Raw genomic sequence first — 19,264 nt, forward strand, 5'->3', positions numbered from 1 at the left:
CCGTTTCATAAAGCTGTTCATAAGTGAAGAGCGACTTTAAGAACGACTGGTGATCATTTCTTGTGGTAAACAGTAGATTCATTTGCGATGGTTTAGCGCGTAAGAAAGGATCACCAGTCGTTCTTAAAGTCGCTCTTAACTTACGAACAGCTTTATGAAACGGCCCCCAGGCCTTTATTTCAAAATTATAGAGGGAATTATTCATCCTCAGTTGTTCTGGCAAAATAACTGTTTTTGTAAAATGCCAGTCCAACCTCAGACAAATAATTCCCGCTATAATTACTCAAAGCCTGGTATATTTGTAAATTAGAGGTACACAGCTTTCTTAAGGTAAATATCATTTTGAATTTGACCAAATTGGCATCAATCCTTGAACTTTGACCTTCTATTAATTTTAATACTTTGAACAAAAAAAAATCAAGATGGTTGTAACATGAGTTAAAGCTAATGATAATAGCCAAAATTTAACAGATTTTTCAAAATGTGATTAAATTTCATCTACATGTATGAAAAACAAACACAAAAAGAAAATATTCATGAAATTTCATGACAACTTATGCTATATTTTACAGCATCATTGTGATACATCTACATAGTTTTTATCATGAAAGCTTGAATAAACAGATTAAGAGAAAAAAAATCAAAATTGATGTCTTGATAGTGAGAGAGAAAAATACTTTGAACTGCATGTCAACATTTACATGACAGGGGGTTTTGCGGCCTAGATTACAGAACATCAAAAGTCATAAAAAGGCACGATTATTGTCAAGATTGAAACAAATGTTCTACATGTATATTATTTAAAACACATAATTTTACTTCAAACTCCAAGAAGGTTATTTTGAAAATCAAACACTCTAACTACATCAATAGTTAATAAATAAAAAAAGAAAAAAAAAATCAATTATAGAGGCACAGCATTCACAGTACAAAAGCAATCTGTTAGATTATCAAAACATATATTCGTTAAAAAAATTGTCTCCTCTAGAGAACATGAATGTGTCCCTACATTTCATTCACACAATTTGTTTTTACATGTGTATAATGTACAAGTAAAACATATCTAATATTCACCTTGAGTTAGAACAAACTTTTATTGCACAATACGATTAATTTGCATTCATTAAACTTTAAAGAGAAATTTAGTTAGGGATAAAATTTGATGGTGTATTTGTAAGCAACATACAAAGTGTAAGAATGATGTGCAGGACATTTATCATGTTATTGACATAGACAATTGCGATCTTAAGTTTGCCATTGAATCACTCAAAATGTAATATATTAATATATTATATATAGATATACTAACCCCGTGAATGGGATAAATGGATCCATCCTTGCATGCAACGTGGGTTATAACAAAATATATCACTGGTCATGTATTTGTAATTATTGGCCCCCAAAACAACATAAAACAGAAAAATACATATTGGTCATCATTGGAAAGGAAAATTGCCAAGACCTGGAATGATTCACTTAACAGCCAAAATCAAATGAAAGCGAGTTAAAATCAATATCAGCAGTCGGTGAATCACCCCCATTCACAAATCATGATAAGTATTTTTATATAAAATTAGTTTCATTGTTGATATAGAAAGCAAAATTACTAAAATCACTTAATCCTAGAATGACTGATGGTGCAAGTTCCAAATGACGTGATCCGCCTGCCATGAGAAGGGCAATTTTATTAATTCTACTTTCTCCGGCCATTGGTATATTTATTGCCACCTTTATTGATTTGTGACAAACTTAATTCTAAAGCCTGAATTTTTAAAGGGTTTCGTCCCCCATCAAGAACTGATATCGCCCCCATTGTGTGACACAGGGATCTCAGTCATTCAGAATTGCCCAAACGAAGGAAGGGAAGATACCCCCTTTCGAAATTTGGTAAAAAAATTTGGTTGATTAATAATAAGGGCAATTAGCTGGCATGAAATGAATGGTCGTTGGATTTGGCGATGTGTAATCGACTGCGATTAGAAGAGGTGAAATAGGAAGTTTGGACAAACAGCTAAATTACCACCTGGGGCCCGTCTTACAAAGAGTTGTGATTGATCTGATCAATCGCAACTATGGAAAGCCAGCAAAGTCAACATATAAAATGCATGTTTGTTAAAAAAAAAATTCTAGATATGAATGTATATCCATGAATTCATTGATTTCTTGACAATATGGTGTGTTCTCCTTTGTTTAAAAAGGACATTTTGCAAATTTTCTGAAGAAAAAATTATGACACTGATGGATTTCCATAGAGTTACGATTGATTGGATCAATCGTAACTCTTTGTAAGATGGGGCCCTGGTATATATACACCCACTTGGCTAATTTTGTTTGGTCCCATCCCACATGGTTTAATCCTAGTTTTTCTATCACCAGTTCATCTAGCTCCTTGGTTCCCATTTTAAAAAGGTGTGTGAACAATAGAGGTCTTCAAGTCCTTGATTTTGTTCACTTGGCCAAAGTTCATGCCCACCGTGATTTAAAAAAAAATCAAACTTGAAGATTCCAGGAAATGCCTTTAAATTTTGGGAAATTTGGGATTCAATTTTCAGAAATTTGTTTTTGATTTGTGGAAAGATGATCTGAGAATTACATGTAGATCACATGCTAGTAGACCAAGCGGATAAATTGATAAGGGTGGGGGGAGGGGTTATCCAACACATCGCAGGTGCTAAATTTTCCCCAGGCTATATACTGTCTTATCCCTCTCCACCTTTTTTTCAAGATGTTTTGATTTGAGAAGAGGGGGGAGTATGACAACACAAAGTGTGAAGCATTGTGAGATTAAATCTTTTGATACCAATTTTCGCAACATTTGCTGTGCAAGCAAAGAGACACAATCTACTCATAATAATCTATTTGAACAAGCCCAGCGGCAGCATCCTCTTGTAGGAGTCTTCTTGCATCAACAAGAGAAAATAAAGCTTTTCAAATGTTTAACTGATTCACACAAATAGATAAACTATAACCCTGGGACTCCAATCCATGTAACATTTTGTTACCATTAATACAGTAACTTTGTAATAAATTGTAATTATCATGGTGAGCTTGCTCAAAAGCCACTGAAATGAAGGTTTCCATGGTAGTTAGCACTGATAGCAAATCTAAAATGCTACATGTATGTACATTATAAAGGTAATCCAAGGAAAATTATACCTTTAAATAAGAAACAACAAATTAACACTTTCTTGTTTTTTTTCTTGACTCTGGTTATTATCAACTCAGGAAAATCTGCACACTAAGGGGGTGTTGCAAGAAAATATTTGCGATCAATTGCAAATATTCTGTTGCAATTTTACAACTGATACATGTAGATCAACGTTAGCTGTAGCAAATCAGATTAAACTTCTTGTTTCAAGGAGCTAATTAGCAATCAATCACTAATTTAAAATAATTAACTGCAAGACTCATGATTGATACCAAAAATTGCCTTGCAATTGATTGTAAGTTTCTTGCAACACCCCATTAGCCTAACATAAACCCGGGAGGCTAGACAAACATATTGCTGGACACATGCGCGACCACAAAACGTGTTTAAAGGGGTGTTTTTTTCAGTTTTAAACGCGGGCCGCGCATGCACTAGCTAGGGGTATTAAAAACACACATTTTTTTTTTAAAAGGGTGGTTTTGAAAGACTGGTCAATGGTCAATCGCAGAGTCAAACGTATTTAGGGTACTTTTTTCCCCAAAGCTTCTTTTTTTTTAAAAGAGCCAAACGTGTTAGGGGTATGTTTTTCCCCCAAGCTTTTTTCCTGGGGTCATAGTCTGGCGACTTGTTAAGGGGCAAAAATGTGTAAATAAAGCCCGCGAAAAACTTGTTTAGGATGTTATTTTGCACACAGATATAAAACTTGTTTAGGGGGTGTTTGGAAAAAATGTGTTCACGCATTTGTACAGCAATACATTTGACTGCCCCCCCCCCCCCCCCCCCCGGAACATAAAGCCCCTATCCTATATCTTCCTAAAAAAATAAGGCAAGAGCAATTGATATAGGTGGAAATGTTTGGTCCCCCTTAGAGAAATACAACGTAAAACTAAACAGCATAAGAATAAGAATAAAATATAGCCCATCTACAACAACAGTCCTAAGAATCCCTCTCATCCTGTGATCAATATAGTGACAATGGACAATTGTAAGTAAAATAAAGGTGCAGCGGTGTATTTACAAATGTGTTCTTATCTTGCGTTCTTTTCTGCTATCAATAGCCAGGGAATACCGGAACAATGCACTCAAATAGAGGGAAAAGAAAGACACCAGAAGTCCTTGAGAATAATTAAGCTTTTCCTAAGATGCAAGCCAATGTTTCTGTCTGAATAATTGAATATCAAAGATTGTGCAATATTGCGAAGGTGGTGGTCTGCGATTTTAATGGAAGCTCTAGAACATACACTGTAACACAATGAATTTGCATGCATGTATTTGGGAAATATCTGAAAAACTGATGAATATTTTCTCACAAAAATGCAAATACTCCATTTTCTTACTAACAACTGTTCTCAAGTTCTCAAAAAAAGAAATTGCTCTTGGCAAGTCAAATTGCATCATTTAAGTACCTTCTAAGAGTAACTTGTCATCGATAAAAAGTGTTTTGAAATAGGGTCCAAGTCATCAAGTCCTTGCTGATTTGAGCCCAGTTTCCATGAAACCTTATTATCTGAAACAATGTTGCTTAAATTCCCTGACAAATTTTGTCTCGGCCAATCAAAATGCACTTTTTCAGGAGCAGCTTTTATCTTGCCATTGATAACAAATGTTTTGAAATAGGGTCCAAGTCATTAAGACAGTCCTTACTGATTTGAGCCCAGTTTCCCTGAAACCTTACTATCAGACACAACCACTTAAATTCCCTGACAAATTTATTTCAGCCAATCAAAGGGAGCTATTTTGGACGCAGCTTGTATCTTGTGATTGATAACAAGTGTTTTGAAACAGGGCCCCGGACATCAATCATGAAAGCAATAGACCTGCATGCAAGCAGTCAATCCACTACTAGAAAAAAGGATCAATCAATAAATTGACAATTAACCAGTTTGGAGCGACGGTGGGACAGACCATTTACAAAACGTCTCCTCATTTAATATTCTATTCCTACGACAAGTGCTGATAATGTTGAGGTAACGAGCTCATAGAGAAATGAATAGCGATGGGGAAAAAAGGGACTGGAAGAAAAGGGACCTTTGTATTTAAGGCCTACAAGAAATTCATAATGAGCTGCATGAATGTCTGTATTATCATCTGCGTACATCTCTAAGCGCTGTTTTTAAATATATTCAATATGATGAAACCACTATTATGCAAACATAATGTAGAGAGTGCAGCACAATATGTCACATATAAAATGTAAACAAGCTCGCACTGACTATTGCAAAGAAAATCAGATATTCTGAAAAGGTTGGGGTTTTTCCAGTGTCTACTGAACATTAATTTGACCAAATTACAGGTAAAGATAATGAAACATATCTATTTATATTATAAAGAGAAAGAAGCCCAACTTTGTTGCAAATTACTTTAGCTTTAAAAATTGGCTATTATTATTATTATTATTAACTTTAATGGAAACACTAGTTTGATAGGATGCAGTTACCATACATTCTAGATTTCACTTTCTCTTCAGAAAATGTCAGTGTTATTTTTTTTGTTCAGTCGTTCTTGCAATGTAAGGCAGATTTGAAAACAGAATGCAGAAACAAATTAACGAATTTTAAAAGGTATGATATAAACTATAAATTTCACTATTCAAGATTGAAATAATGAAAAACAAATGAATATAAGGGACAAACAGACAAATAATTATTTCAATACACATATTTGAATAGAGAAACAATGAAATATAACCATAAATCTTACCGTGGCAACCACTGTCACAAGATATTCAGTCACTTCCTCGTAGTCGAGAGCTGTAGCGAGCTGGATGATGCCAGTTTGTGCTCCAATAACAAAGTAATTTGTCAGATCCTATTAAAGGGAGAAAGAATTTTCATTTTAATGAAATTACAAAATTCATTTTGCGGGGGATTCGTATTCCGGTGACTCGGGTTCGATTCCCACTTGGTGCGCTAGTGCCCTTTGGTAAGGCATTAATCCTCATTACCAGGTCCTTCGGAGAGGACCTTAAGCTGTCGGTCCTCTGGGTGCTTGCTTACAAGCATTCATGCTTTCTTAGCAATCAGGCAAAAAATTCCCACCAATCAACCAACCAATCAATAAACTTTTGCTTCTGCTTCTTCTGAAATGTGACTCGTCTGAGAATGTTGGCTGAAATGGGCCATTAATGTACACTGTACTTGTTGAAGTTTACCACATTGACTTTATTAGATGGAATAAATCAGAGTTAATAAAAAGTAATAAATGAAAAATTAATTATAAATGAAAAGGACCTACATCCCTTGACTTGCTAAACAGAATATTCTTAAAATTATCCCCTCCCCAAAACAGAAAAAAAAAACATGATGAATTTGATAGGCCTACAATGAGGGACATGCCCTCCCTATCAATGGGGGAACAATCTACGTAAAATCCAAAAGTCAGAAATACAATCATTACAGGGTAGTTTGAAAGACTTACAACTCCCGGCTGGCTGGGGGTGACTTGTGAGATGTCATAAGTCACAATGCTGTTAAACAAATCATCTTCATCTGTGGTAATGACTTGAAAGAGCTCATGACCAATGGTAGCATTCTCAAAGACAAAGGTAACATTCGGCAGATTGGTGAAGAGCGGGGCGTTGTCATTTACATCAACGATTCGTACATAGATACTTTGGAGAACCTGCAATGGATGGAAGCGATGAAGTAGACAAGATTTTTTTTTTCAATTTGAATAAATTATGCACGGTAGAAATCAATGTCTCTTCTAAATACTAGCAGACCAGGGGTGTTTCACAAAGATTTGAATGTGACTTTAGAGTCAAACGTACATTTGATTTCTGTGAGTTAAATGTAATCAGCACATTGATTACAATATGCCCACACTACTGAGGATTTATAAAACAAGATTTAATATCTCTCTTTCCTGTGTTCTTCCTCCGCCAAGATCAGAGTCCTTTGGCTCCATTGGGAAATTTGTGCAAAATAATCATACATTTAATTGTTCTCTTGAAGATCCAGTGTGATTCTTTTTGTTTGTGCAAGTTTCCTGTATAAAAAATTATGGTATGGATTGATTTCCATACAGTTGAGATTGATTGGATCAATTGTAAGTCTTTGTAAGACGGGACCCAGGTATTACCCCCACTGGCAAACTGAATTAAAAATTCAATGGGTTGATAAAGATTCACACTTACAGGATCGTTGATGCCATCTGTTACAAAGACATCGACGGTGACTTGAAATCCCAAGGTCTGTGGGCAATAATGAAATCAAAATTAATATTCCTGTCTATTCTATTAATCTTTGTAAATTGCATTACTGGTCAAAGAAAATCCAATCAACCTGTACCGCCCACATAGAAATGTTAGCGCTAACAGAGCACTTACAGTGGACCCAGTCACATCGTTTGGATTGTGATGTCAATCGTTGATCCAAGATATAAATAACGCGTTATTGTACCATTAGGCATCACTGCGACATACTGTGTCCCATAACACAAAGCTTAGTGATCGTCGTAGAACTTTTTTACGATTAATTGCATTTTTTGCAATTGTATTTTTGCGATTAATTGTATTTTTACGATTAATTGCATTGATTACAATGTACAACTGTGAAAACAAGCATAGGCCTACGATTAATCACTAACCTTCGTGTTACATGACTGGTCGTAAAAGGGGCCTCTGATTAACAGCACATTGGTAGCGCTAATGCTGTTTCTGTGCAGCTGGTACGGTACATTTTTACCTTAACACATATAACACAAGTTGATTCAAGTGTAATGCATATTTTCCTATATGACTAACTCGTCATTCGTGGGGCTTAAGGGGTTAACAGGGAAGGTGAATTGTCTATGTGCATTAATACTATCATCCTCAAATTCCTTGGAGATATTGGTTAAAGTGGTGATAACATGTAAGTGATCAAATTTTGAGGAAATAATAAAACAAAGTTGTCGTTGAGGTTCCACATAGGAGTCATCATTTCATTGCAAAACTGCAAAAATAATGCTGATTTACTCTTAAAATATACAACAAAATGGTCCAAAATGCTAAGAAATTAAGTTATGTGTATCGAAAACACATTGGTACATAGAATAATAGCATGTGTACAATTTAAATACTTGAATACAAAGTTTTCTCCCCTTACCTTTAACCTTTACTAAACTTACCTTAAAACTTTAACCTCAACATTTAACCTCAAACTTAAATGTTTAATCTTCAACCTCTAACCTTAAACCAACCTTTCAAATCTAATCTGAACCTAAATGTATAACCTCTGACTTTTAACCTTTAACCTGTATGTACCTCATAATCAAGCCCTTCAACGGCATACAACTGTCCAGTCTGTTCATTAAGAGTAAATATAGATCTTGCAAAGTCATTGTAGAGGCCAAAGGTCACCTGATCACCATCTGGGTCAGTAGCATTCAAGGTCAGCACCAATATTGCTATAAAACAAAAAAACATTAATTTTTTTTCTTAAATTGTAGAATAAGTGAATGGATTTCCTTTTATCCTAACATACTTGATACTTTTAGGGTGTGTTCGATTTTTCAAATTTAAAGAGCAACATAAATCATGATTGAAACCTCAATTACAAAACACAGAACACAAACAAGATCAGCGGTGCACCATTTAGTGTCATTATTTTGTTGATCCTCTTTACATGTTTCTTGCTTTCAGTTTTAATGTGGTCAATTCTGGCACCTGCTTGTGTATGTTTCCACTGTGAGAGCAAATTTAATGACGTTTCAAAACTCAATTGTGTTCAATGTCACTCGCGAAGGTGAAGGTCGTAAAATTTGAGCTGATCACGTTTACAAACGCAACTTTTTCTCCGTCTAAATTCTCCTCCGAATAATGATTTGAAAGACGTTTACTTTTACGACTGGAAATGAAGGACATTGAATACATCCTTTGTTTCTCATTATCTACGCATTTTGTAATCACGTTTTCAATCATGATTCATGTTGCCATTTAAAGGTCAAGTCCACCCCAACAAAAAGTTGATTTGAATAAAAAGAGAAATATCCAACAAGCAAAACACTGAAAATTTCATCAAAATCGGATATAAAATAAGTTATGACAAAGTTTTGTTTCATTTTACAAAAAGTTATATGTACATCCTGGACGGCATGAAAATGAGGGGACAGATGACGTCACTCACTCACTACTTTTTTTGTATTAAATTACATGAAATATGAATTAACATAATTTTCTCCAAACTGTCCTTTATAACAAAGTTTATTCCTCACTGAACATGTGGAATTACTATTGTGTTAACATTTTTTGGTTCAGTCAAGTTGGTCATTATTGTCAAATCTGTAAAAATGGAAATATTGTATGATTCAAACAATAAAAAACAAATGAAATAGTGAGTGAGGGACATCATTTGCATGTCACTGAATTTTGCATAGAACAGTTTTGTGAAAATAAGCAAAATTTTAAAATGTCTTAACTTTCTTATTTTACATCCAATTTTGATGAAATTTTCAGTGTTGTGCTTGTTTGATTTTGCTCTATTGATTCAAGTCAGCATTTTTCTGGGGTGGACTTGACCTTTAAATGTAGAAACCGACATTGAACACACCCTAAGGCACCTTCAGATAGGTCTGTGCAACAATGATACTAACGTCTATTTCCAGCTTTATTCCCACATTTGTTTTGTCATTGTTGAAATATGAAGATTATACCTCAGTTACCTTTGCTCTACGGCGGCCGTACGGCGAGTCGGAAACAGCCGTTTTAACATTTTTTTACCAGCTACATATAGGTGGTTTGAATAAAACTGAATAAAACAGCTTTTTTTTTTAATCGCTGTATGGCCACCGTAGAACAAATTTAACTGATGTATTAGTGATGAAAAGACGTTTGAGGGATTCCTGCTGAAAAGACTCGGATCAGCATATTTATGCTAGGGTACCCCCAAAACATACTGCACATTTCATATTTTGTTAATCCATTTTAAACAGTGTACATATTGGAACATATAATCATAAATATTATTTTACCTTTACTTTTTATGATGATGTGTCATCTTCAAAATACTGGAATGATTTGCTACTTACAATTACATAGTCTCCATCACTAGCTTTTCACAGAAAGGCATATAAAAACCATTCCCTTAATAATAGTAGCTTGTAGTAAAATATAATATGATTCCATACAATTAATTGTTACCACTTTGGGCCTAATGGGAAAAGTGAAGTATAATAATCAAATACATTTCTTATCATTTTAAGTGTAGATGCATCAGAATATTTTGCAAATATATGTCCTGTCACCAAACAGCTGTAAAATGTTAAGAATTGTTGCAAAGTACTTATTTATTTCTTTTAAACAAATATTCATACCCTTTTTACAAATTATTTATCACAAAACTTACTTGAGCTTTGTCCCTCTATAACCCTCACTTGTGGAATTCCTTCATAGAGAAACTGTGGGGCAGCATTACTGTCTCTATCTGCAAAATGAAAAAGAATGATGAAAAGATATGCAATTACTGACAGTTCCATAGTGCATAAGTTGTCAGCAAAGAGATGCCATAAATTCAAATATAAGATATGAATACCCATAAAAAATTCTTATATTAATCATGGCAATTACCAAAAACAATGATACCAAAAAAAAAAGAGAAAGGAAATGGAAATTCAATTACGGAATAGAGGCCACTTCCTAATTTCTTCTAAGTACAAACACTGAACGGTTCCATCTCGGAAAATAGAATAATATCGTAATTTCCATTCCTGAAATTGGCAACAAGGTCAATTAATATATGCTGTCAGCACCAGGAGGTCATCATCTCATGAAACTTGTTGTAACAACAAATTTGCAATGACAGTTTAAAGCTACTGAAATTACTAAATTTTATTGACTGGAAGTACATGCTTACTATAGAAATTGTTTATTTTGTTTTTTATTACAAGTCTTTATGATACAAACTGCATATGAACACAAGCAAATCTTGACTGTGTTGCTGTGAGGATACCTGTGCTGTGAGGATCACGATAATCATCACTTTTTATTCCTATCTATATCTACATCTGAATATTATCGCCACTTTTTGCATCATGTTTTAAATACACATGTACTTCAGTACAAAGATCATAATACAATCCTCTACCCTCTAAAAATATTTTAAAAGAACATTTTTCACAAGACAGGCCTCTTTCTTTTTTTTTAAACTATACAAAAATAAAGGGATGCAAGTCTAGTTGTTCCCTGCACAATCCAATGGCATAATTGTATTGTTGTATACAAAATCAAAGTCAGATAAAAATAGGCAACTGTAATAAGGGCATTGTTGCAAATGTCACGACACTTGAGTTTGTTTTACGGTCCGTGCAATCCTCAAGTTTGGCTACGCTCCGCTGGACATGGCCACCGTGGGAAAGGGAGCAATGATTATTTCCAAAAATCATTTTTGTTAGAATTTTAGAAAACACACACAAAAGAGGAGGCCTTTTCTTTCACTTTGCCTGTTTAATGACTTAATATACATGTATATTGGAACAGTAACAGTCTTAACTTTGTGATTTTTAGCGATTTCGGCTGAAAAAGAATCTTAGGTTAACATATGAACGTAAATGAATCAGAATTTTGCAATGAAACAACTGCTACAATAATTTGTAGAAAATGCTCCTCATTGAATTTGAATGCATAACAGAATATATTTACATCAATTCTAACAATAATCTGGCTGGAATACCATGCTTATTTTGCTAACTTTTCAGCAAATGCACATTTTTTTACCAGAATCATCTGAAACATGAATATCATTTATACATAAATATTCTTTGGGGTGGTCATTTAATTGGATTCTGTTCAAACTCATTTTCAAATTGTCACCACATTTGGCATTTAAAGGGATGGTCCGGGCTAAAATTATTTATATCTTAATACATAGAGTAGAATTCACTGAGCAAAATGCCGAAAATTTCATCAAAATCGGATAACAAATAATAAAGTTATTGAAGTTTAAACTTTAGCAATATTTTGTGAAAACAGTTGTCATGAATATTCATTAGGTGGGCTGATGATATCACATCTCCACTTTCCGTTATTACATAAAATCATATTTTTTTCATTATTTGATTTCATACTTGTGTGAATAATATGTCTCCCTTATAATGAAATAAGTTGCAGCAATAAATATCTAATGCACTAAATCAGTTGACAATCCAATTTTTCTAGTTCTTGGAGGAAAAAATTTGAATAAACCTAATTTCATATAATAAAATACAAAAGAACAAGTGGAGATGTGACATCATCAGCCCACCTAATGAATATTCATGACGACTATTTCACAAAATATTGCTAAACTTTAACATCCAATAACTTTGTTATTTGTTATCCGATTTTGATGAAATTTTCGGCATTTTGCTCAGTGAATTCTATTCTATTTATTAAGCTATTCATACTTTCAGCCCGGACCATCCCTTTAAGTACAAAGTGATCAAATCAACTCATATAGTTGCACAAAAAATGGTTTATTTCCAATTGGTCTAATGCCAATTTGCATAATTACCAACTCGTGTACAATCATTTGGTCTATCATCAATTCATCCACTATCCACATCGTCTAATTGCCATTTCGTCCACTCACCATTATGTCTAATAACCAGTTGGTCCAATAGCCATTTAGTCCATATAGCATTTGGTCTAATTGGACTAAGTGCCAATTTGGCAAAATGAATGAAAAGAAAATGGGTATTAGACCAACTGGTTATTAGACAAAATGGTCACAGACGAGCTGGTGATTAGACAAAGTGATTATTGGAACAAATGGTTGTTAGACGAAATATTGATGGACGGAATGGTATCAGACTAAATGAAGGTACACCATGTGATGAGTGGACAAGTTGGCAATAGACGAATTGGCAGTTTACCCCCAAAATATATTCCTCAAAGTCGCGCTCAATGATTCCAGCCCAATAAACTTTTCTGAAACACCTTTTTATTTACCGAGACAAACAGAACACCTTCCCACAATTATTCCAATCCTATTTGACATTATATGTTTGGTGTGGTCGAGATGCACTTGAAACAAACACTTTTAAAGCTTCCTTTAATCTGTCTAAAGCCCCTCCTCAAACACACAAATCAAATGCCTTTTAGAAGGTTGAGTGGTAGGACAAGAAAGAGTGAGCATGCTTCCCCTAAAAGTCGGCAGTTTCATTTTAATTAAACATGGTCAATCTACTAGGTTTTTTTTTAACCCAATCATTTGGAAGTATGTGGTTCTTGTTGTGGTTTTAGTACATTATTATGAATTTAATTTTTAAACCAATTTTTTTCATTTTAAGAAATAGTTTTGTTTGTTAGTACATAGGCCTATATATGAAGTTCTGGTCTACAAGTGTACATTTCTTCTCTAGCCTACAAAATTTACATATAACTGTATGTGTCTATTACCACAATCCTTTCATTGATCTAATCCAGCTAATCCCTCCTTAATACAAAGTACTTAATCCCAAGGTCATTTGGAATAATCCTATACATTCAGTCTGCAATAAGATTAGAGGTTTTTCATGTTTCAAACTTTCAATGTAAGTAACCATAAAGAGGGAAAAAAATAAAGGGAATATAACCAGCCATTAAATGTGACAATCTTGTGAAGTATTATTTTAGAACATAACTAAAAAAAGGGCACTGAATTTAGTTTATTTCATGTTTTCATTAAAGCAAATTTATTTCCCCAAGAAAGAAAGTTCCCTGTACAATATCTGCTTGAGGAACTAATTAAGACCTAGATTAACTAGATTACTAAGAAACCTATGATATGCTATCCCCGGATCAACTCCCTATAAATATTGGTAGGGAGCCTCACTTAGAGGGGTGCAAAGTCTCACCCCTTTAGGTAAGAGAAGTGTGCTGTCATGCCCCCAATGGTTTCTTGGAACAATAGGTTACGTCCTAAACCATTGCAGAAACTAATCCCAGACTTTTTATTAAAAAACAGTTTGGGTATAGTGATATAGTCCTTTGAGTGTATATCTTGCATTCTGTAATTGGCACAGATTTCTTCTCAAAGAACCTTCTCACAGTGTACTGAAATTAGTACATGCTAGGGAATACTGAGAAAAAGACGTTTCCACCAGCCAACGAAATAGAAAGATAAATTATGATGTTTCCGCTATTTGCACCATTATATCACTTACATGGCCCCGATTACCTGATTTGGTTTCGATGTGAAATGTCAGATTCAAACTCTCTTTATTTCTGTCTAGCTTTCAAGCAAGTGAAACAACCATGACCTTTGACCTTAAATCTCTATTCAAAATTTGATCATCTCAAATAATGCAAATGGAACATCTGATAATCATCAAGTATCTGGTCTCGGAAAATTCATGAAAGATGTACCCATTCATAGATTGTAGACTAATTTACATTCAAATGTATAACTTTCAAAGTTCATGTTTGAAATGTGAGCAATCCATATTGACAGAAGTGCACTGGAATCTTCAAAATGCAATACAGAGAATGAATTCTCACTATTCTGAGGGACTGTCACTGACTTGGGTCATATTGAGGAAAATGATATTCATAAGTACAAACTGTGCATTTTTTATTTGTATATGACAAAGAAAGTAAGGTATCATGCCAAATACATAAGAAAATAAAATATCTTGGTTATATATTTTTTTTAATCAAAAGCAAAATGGTGTTTGACTCAGTTTTCACCAAAACAATTGCAAATATCTGGCTCAAAGCTTTAAGAGATGTATCACTGTCATTAAGAGTATATAGAAATTAGCTGATAATCTGGTTCTTAGTCAGATGTTTGAAATAAAAATAATAATAAAAACGAATAAACAATAATTTCAGTGAGAAATATTACAATAAGAAAGGTACTGATTCTCCATAGTCATGGTGGTCAGGTAATTTGTTCTCCACTTTTCAATGTAAACACTTTTCCCTTTAAAGGTGTTTGATTCATCTCTCATGGGGTGTAAAGTGTGCCATATAATCACACTTTAAACATCTTAGGAAAGAGGTCCTATAGAATTCAAATGTCCCTATTTCTCCTTGCACACACATCTGGACAGACTTTCTATTGACAAATTGAAATCGGAGTAAAATGGCGTCTTTACAAATAGGTGTAAAAACACATGCACAATTGGACTGTGTGTTCTTTGCTTTTCTCCAACCTTTAAACACCGCCTCTCTAACCTTATTCTGCTAAGCAAAGTTGAAGGAGTTTGATATCTAAATAAAATGGGAGAGATTCGACAAACAAATGCACAAGACCATTTTTTTTGGTTATTTTATGTTTAAGAACATATTCACCTCATTTTGCAGCTTGAGTGGTGGAGGGATTGTTTGCTACAACCTATATCAATTATATAATCTAATATACAGCAAATTGCAGGCTTACAATCAACATTGAATGGAATATATTTAGCAAATGAGTGTATGAATCCATCTTTAGAGAAAGGACAAAGTTTGCAGATCTGAACACTGATGTAATGGGTGTACATGAACAAATGGTTGTAAAGGTAACTGAACAAATCACATCCAGCAAGAACATTTTTAATTTCCAAAGAATCTAATTCAAATGAAAGCCTTGAATAGGGGAAATTATTGTCTGCCTATAATTCAAACTTCCTAACGAACAATATGAATTCTAGACCTAATCAAGGAAATCAAATATGCATGGAAATCTACAATTATACTTTCATATACATAAGCCTAAACATTAATTACATTCCACAATGCAAGTTAGGACAATATGACCAATTCCAAAAACTTATCATGCTACTAATTTTCTACTCTCCCCCTCTCCCTTTCATTTCATCCTTCTTTGCCCCCCCCCCCCTTTTCTGGATACAACCCAGATGAGAGTGCAAATAATAAACTTGGAATTCAGAGCAGAAGAAATCAATTGGGGTTTGAAAGAAGATTGATGACAATGTCCCTTGCCACTCCATTGTTCCTGCCCTCAAAGGTTCTTATTCCGGTGGGCGTATTGATTTCAAAGATAGTTTGCAAATACTCGTCCCAATTCATTAGAATTCATTCATTAGAAAAGAAAAGAAAAAAATGTACCAGTATGAGAGGTGTAGATTAGGTAGTTCTATGATGGTTTTGTAATGACAGGTGTCATTGTATTCAAGCTAATTTAATATTAAGGCATGGAGCTACTAGATCTATGATTAAAGACAAAAGTTGCTAATACATTGGAGCACTAAAAAGATACTAATTATGGGAGTGCCAGGACAAAAAGTAGAAAAGATATCTTCCTAAATAGCCAACATTTAATTGTGTATACAGCATATTTCACAAAAGTTTGTTAAAACAGTTCACCTTTTTTTTTTATGTTGCAAACAGTTGTTCTTGTCACAGAGGTAAGTATATTTTTGGAAAGGCCAGCAACTTTTTCAAGCATCGCAACACTTTCTCAGCAAATTTGAAAAAATTAAAAAAGAAAGAAACAACAAGTACAGAATGGCAATAATATCACCCTCATCATCATCATCACCATCATTATGATCATCACCACCATTACCTTCATCATCATCATCATTACCGTCATAACCATCATCATCATCATCATCATCACCATCATCACCATCATCATCATCATCATCACCATCATCATCATCATCATCATCACCATCATCATCATCATCATCATCATCATCACCATCATCATCATCACCATCATCATCATCATCATCATCATCACCATCATCATCATTATTATGATCATCACCACCATTACCTTCATCATCATCATCATCATCATCATCATCACCATCATCATCATCATCATCACCATCATCATCATCACCATCATCATCATCATCATCACCATCATCATCATCATCATCACCATCATCATCATCACCATCATCATCATCATCATCACCATCATCATCATCATCATCATCATCATCATCACCATCACCATCACCATCATCATCATCACCATCATTATGATCATCACCACCATTACCTTCATCATCATCATCATTACCGTCATCATAACCATCATCATCATCATCATCACCATCACCATCATCCTCATCATCAAGCCATATATCCTCATCATCTTCATCATCATCACATTACCATCCCTATCAAACCTTCCAAAGATCCATCAATTGAAAAAGAGGGGGGGGGGTAGAACTATACAAAATATGTAGATTGAAGTGACCTGTCTCTTAATTCTTTCAAACCAACTTCACCATTGGCAATGTGCATTTCTCCCAGAAGTGTGTGCCATCTGCAAGTCCTTATCCTTCAGACAAGGAAGAGCAAAATAACCAATTTATCAGTTGAATGCATGTTTTCTTCTCACAATTATGGGGTTGAACTCTAAGATCTTTCTTTTGTCCGCCATCCTAGACTTTTTAGTAATATAACCCATCTTTCAAAATCGATAAATGCCAAAACAAGTCATGCATTTGCAAAACAAGCTATTTTCCTTGTTCGAGTTAGTGAATGGCTTTGTATTCAAAACAAGTTAAATTTCACATTTCATGGGCAAAGTGTACAGCATGTTTTGTGTATGTGATAAACAGGGAAATCACATATTAATTATGTGACTGATTCTGATAGGGCACAAAATAATTACTTTAAAATTTCATGAAATTTCTAACACCCCCCCCCCCTTCCCCATTTTGAAATCTTTGTAAGACAATTTTCCGATTGCTTTGTTGGAACACGTTTCTTGTGTACTTCAATGACTATTTGACTTTTAGCCTAATTTTATTGAAAAATTACTGAATTAGGTGACAATGACAAAATAACAATTTTGCAACTTCTCCCACAATTCACCATAGAGTATGATTGGTATGAAAGTAGGCATATAATTGCAAAGTATAATCCTTTATTTATATGTGATCGATCATACCGAAATGAGAGACAAGTCGCAAATCAAAATTCCTTGGAATTCGACACACAAATAAAAAAAGTCAAAATTGTGAAGATTATTTTTTTTCATTTTCTGATTCTTCCATGTTTCATAATTACTCTGTGAAAAAGATGAGTGAAATTGATGACGGAAATATAAAAAAAAAACAGTTTTTCTGCGAGTATTTTTTTCGGTCAATTCGAAAATTTCTGATACTTGGCACGTTCGACTTGATCGAATTTCGCTTCATACTAAGCTCCGCCCCTAGCAACGTATGCCATTGTTGATTGGCTATTCATTTAAACTCGTGTACAGCTGGCGGCGGCCGCTCGCTCGCTCGATCGATCGGTTCAATGATTCAGCTTCAAAAGAAAGATCAAAAGCATTGATTTCAATACGTATTCTGAAATTCAAAAGGGGGGCTTCTTGACAATAGTTAACAAACGGGATACAACTTCTAAAGGGTTATTTTTTGGTGATAATAGTACCAGGCGGGGGTATTAGCGATAGATTGATACCGGATTTAGAGTATTAGCCTGGCTATAATCGCGAAATAAAAGTCATGCAGAGACGCAAAGTATTCAGAACACGGTTTGTTTGCGAGGATTAATTTCATTAAACATAACATGGACGTGTTGAAGATTCTCTCCATCATTTGCAAGTGATCGGGATGTTTTCAAGAGAGAACATTTTCAAAAGAAAGGGTTTACAATCCTTAAAAGTATTGTTTGTTCGTGAATGTGAGTTAATTGATCTGCAGTATCTTTAACAAAAGAAACAAAATTTATGTAGAAAGCTTGGTGGGCTTCATTATTTCCAATTATTTATAATCAAGACATTGTTGCCCTCAATTTTTATCATGTTTGAATGAACGATAGAGAAAGCGAAAGAAATAACTGTACAAACAGAAAGTCTGAGACAGCTAACGTCGACCAATGAAAAATGGCCGAAACGACCATGCAGAAGGTTTAGTGCATCTTATTCCTCTCCCCCCTTCATTTCTTTTTCTTCTCCCCCGTCGATCTGTTCTCAATATTTTTTAACCTCATTTCTTCCCCCTTTTTTCCTTCTTATTCCTCTCTCTTGCTCACCCCGCCGTCTTATTCCTCATCCTTTTTCCTCTTATTTCTTTTGTTGTTCTGTATTATTGGTTCTTCTCCCCATTCGATCTTCTATTTTTTTTTCACAGCCATTCTTTCTTCTTCCTCTTTCCTGCCCACGTCCACCGTATTTTTCCTCCATTCTTCGTCTTATTTTTTTAAATCCTCTTTATATGTTTGAGAGTGAACACATGCGAAAAAATATCGAACAGCTTTTA

At 34.3% G+C, this 19,264-nt stretch overlaps 1 protein-coding gene across 1 annotated transcript in view; it reads right to left on the minus strand.

Annotated features, from left to right (window-relative positions):
- The window catches only part of LOC129281920 (cadherin-23-like), a 39,951-nt gene that overhangs the window by 5,863 nt on the left and 14,824 nt on the right, over positions 1 to 19,264 (minus strand). The window contains exons 3-7 of the mRNA XM_064112793.1: positions 10,474 to 10,551; positions 8,394 to 8,536; positions 7,284 to 7,340; positions 6,566 to 6,769; positions 5,849 to 5,956 (exon numbers count right to left, since the gene is read on the minus strand). Coding sequence (XP_063968863.1) covers positions 5,849 to 5,956; positions 6,566 to 6,769; positions 7,284 to 7,340; positions 8,394 to 8,536; positions 10,474 to 10,551 — 590 coding nt within the window. The remainder of the gene's footprint in view (positions 1 to 5,848; positions 5,957 to 6,565; positions 6,770 to 7,283; positions 7,341 to 8,393; positions 8,537 to 10,473; positions 10,552 to 19,264) is intronic.

Source organism: Lytechinus pictus, chromosome 18 (assembly GCF_037042905.1).
Source record: "Lytechinus pictus isolate F3 Inbred chromosome 18, Lp3.0, whole genome shotgun sequence".
In the NCBI taxonomy this organism is placed as follows: domain Eukaryota; kingdom Metazoa; phylum Echinodermata; class Echinoidea; order Temnopleuroida; family Toxopneustidae; genus Lytechinus; species Lytechinus pictus.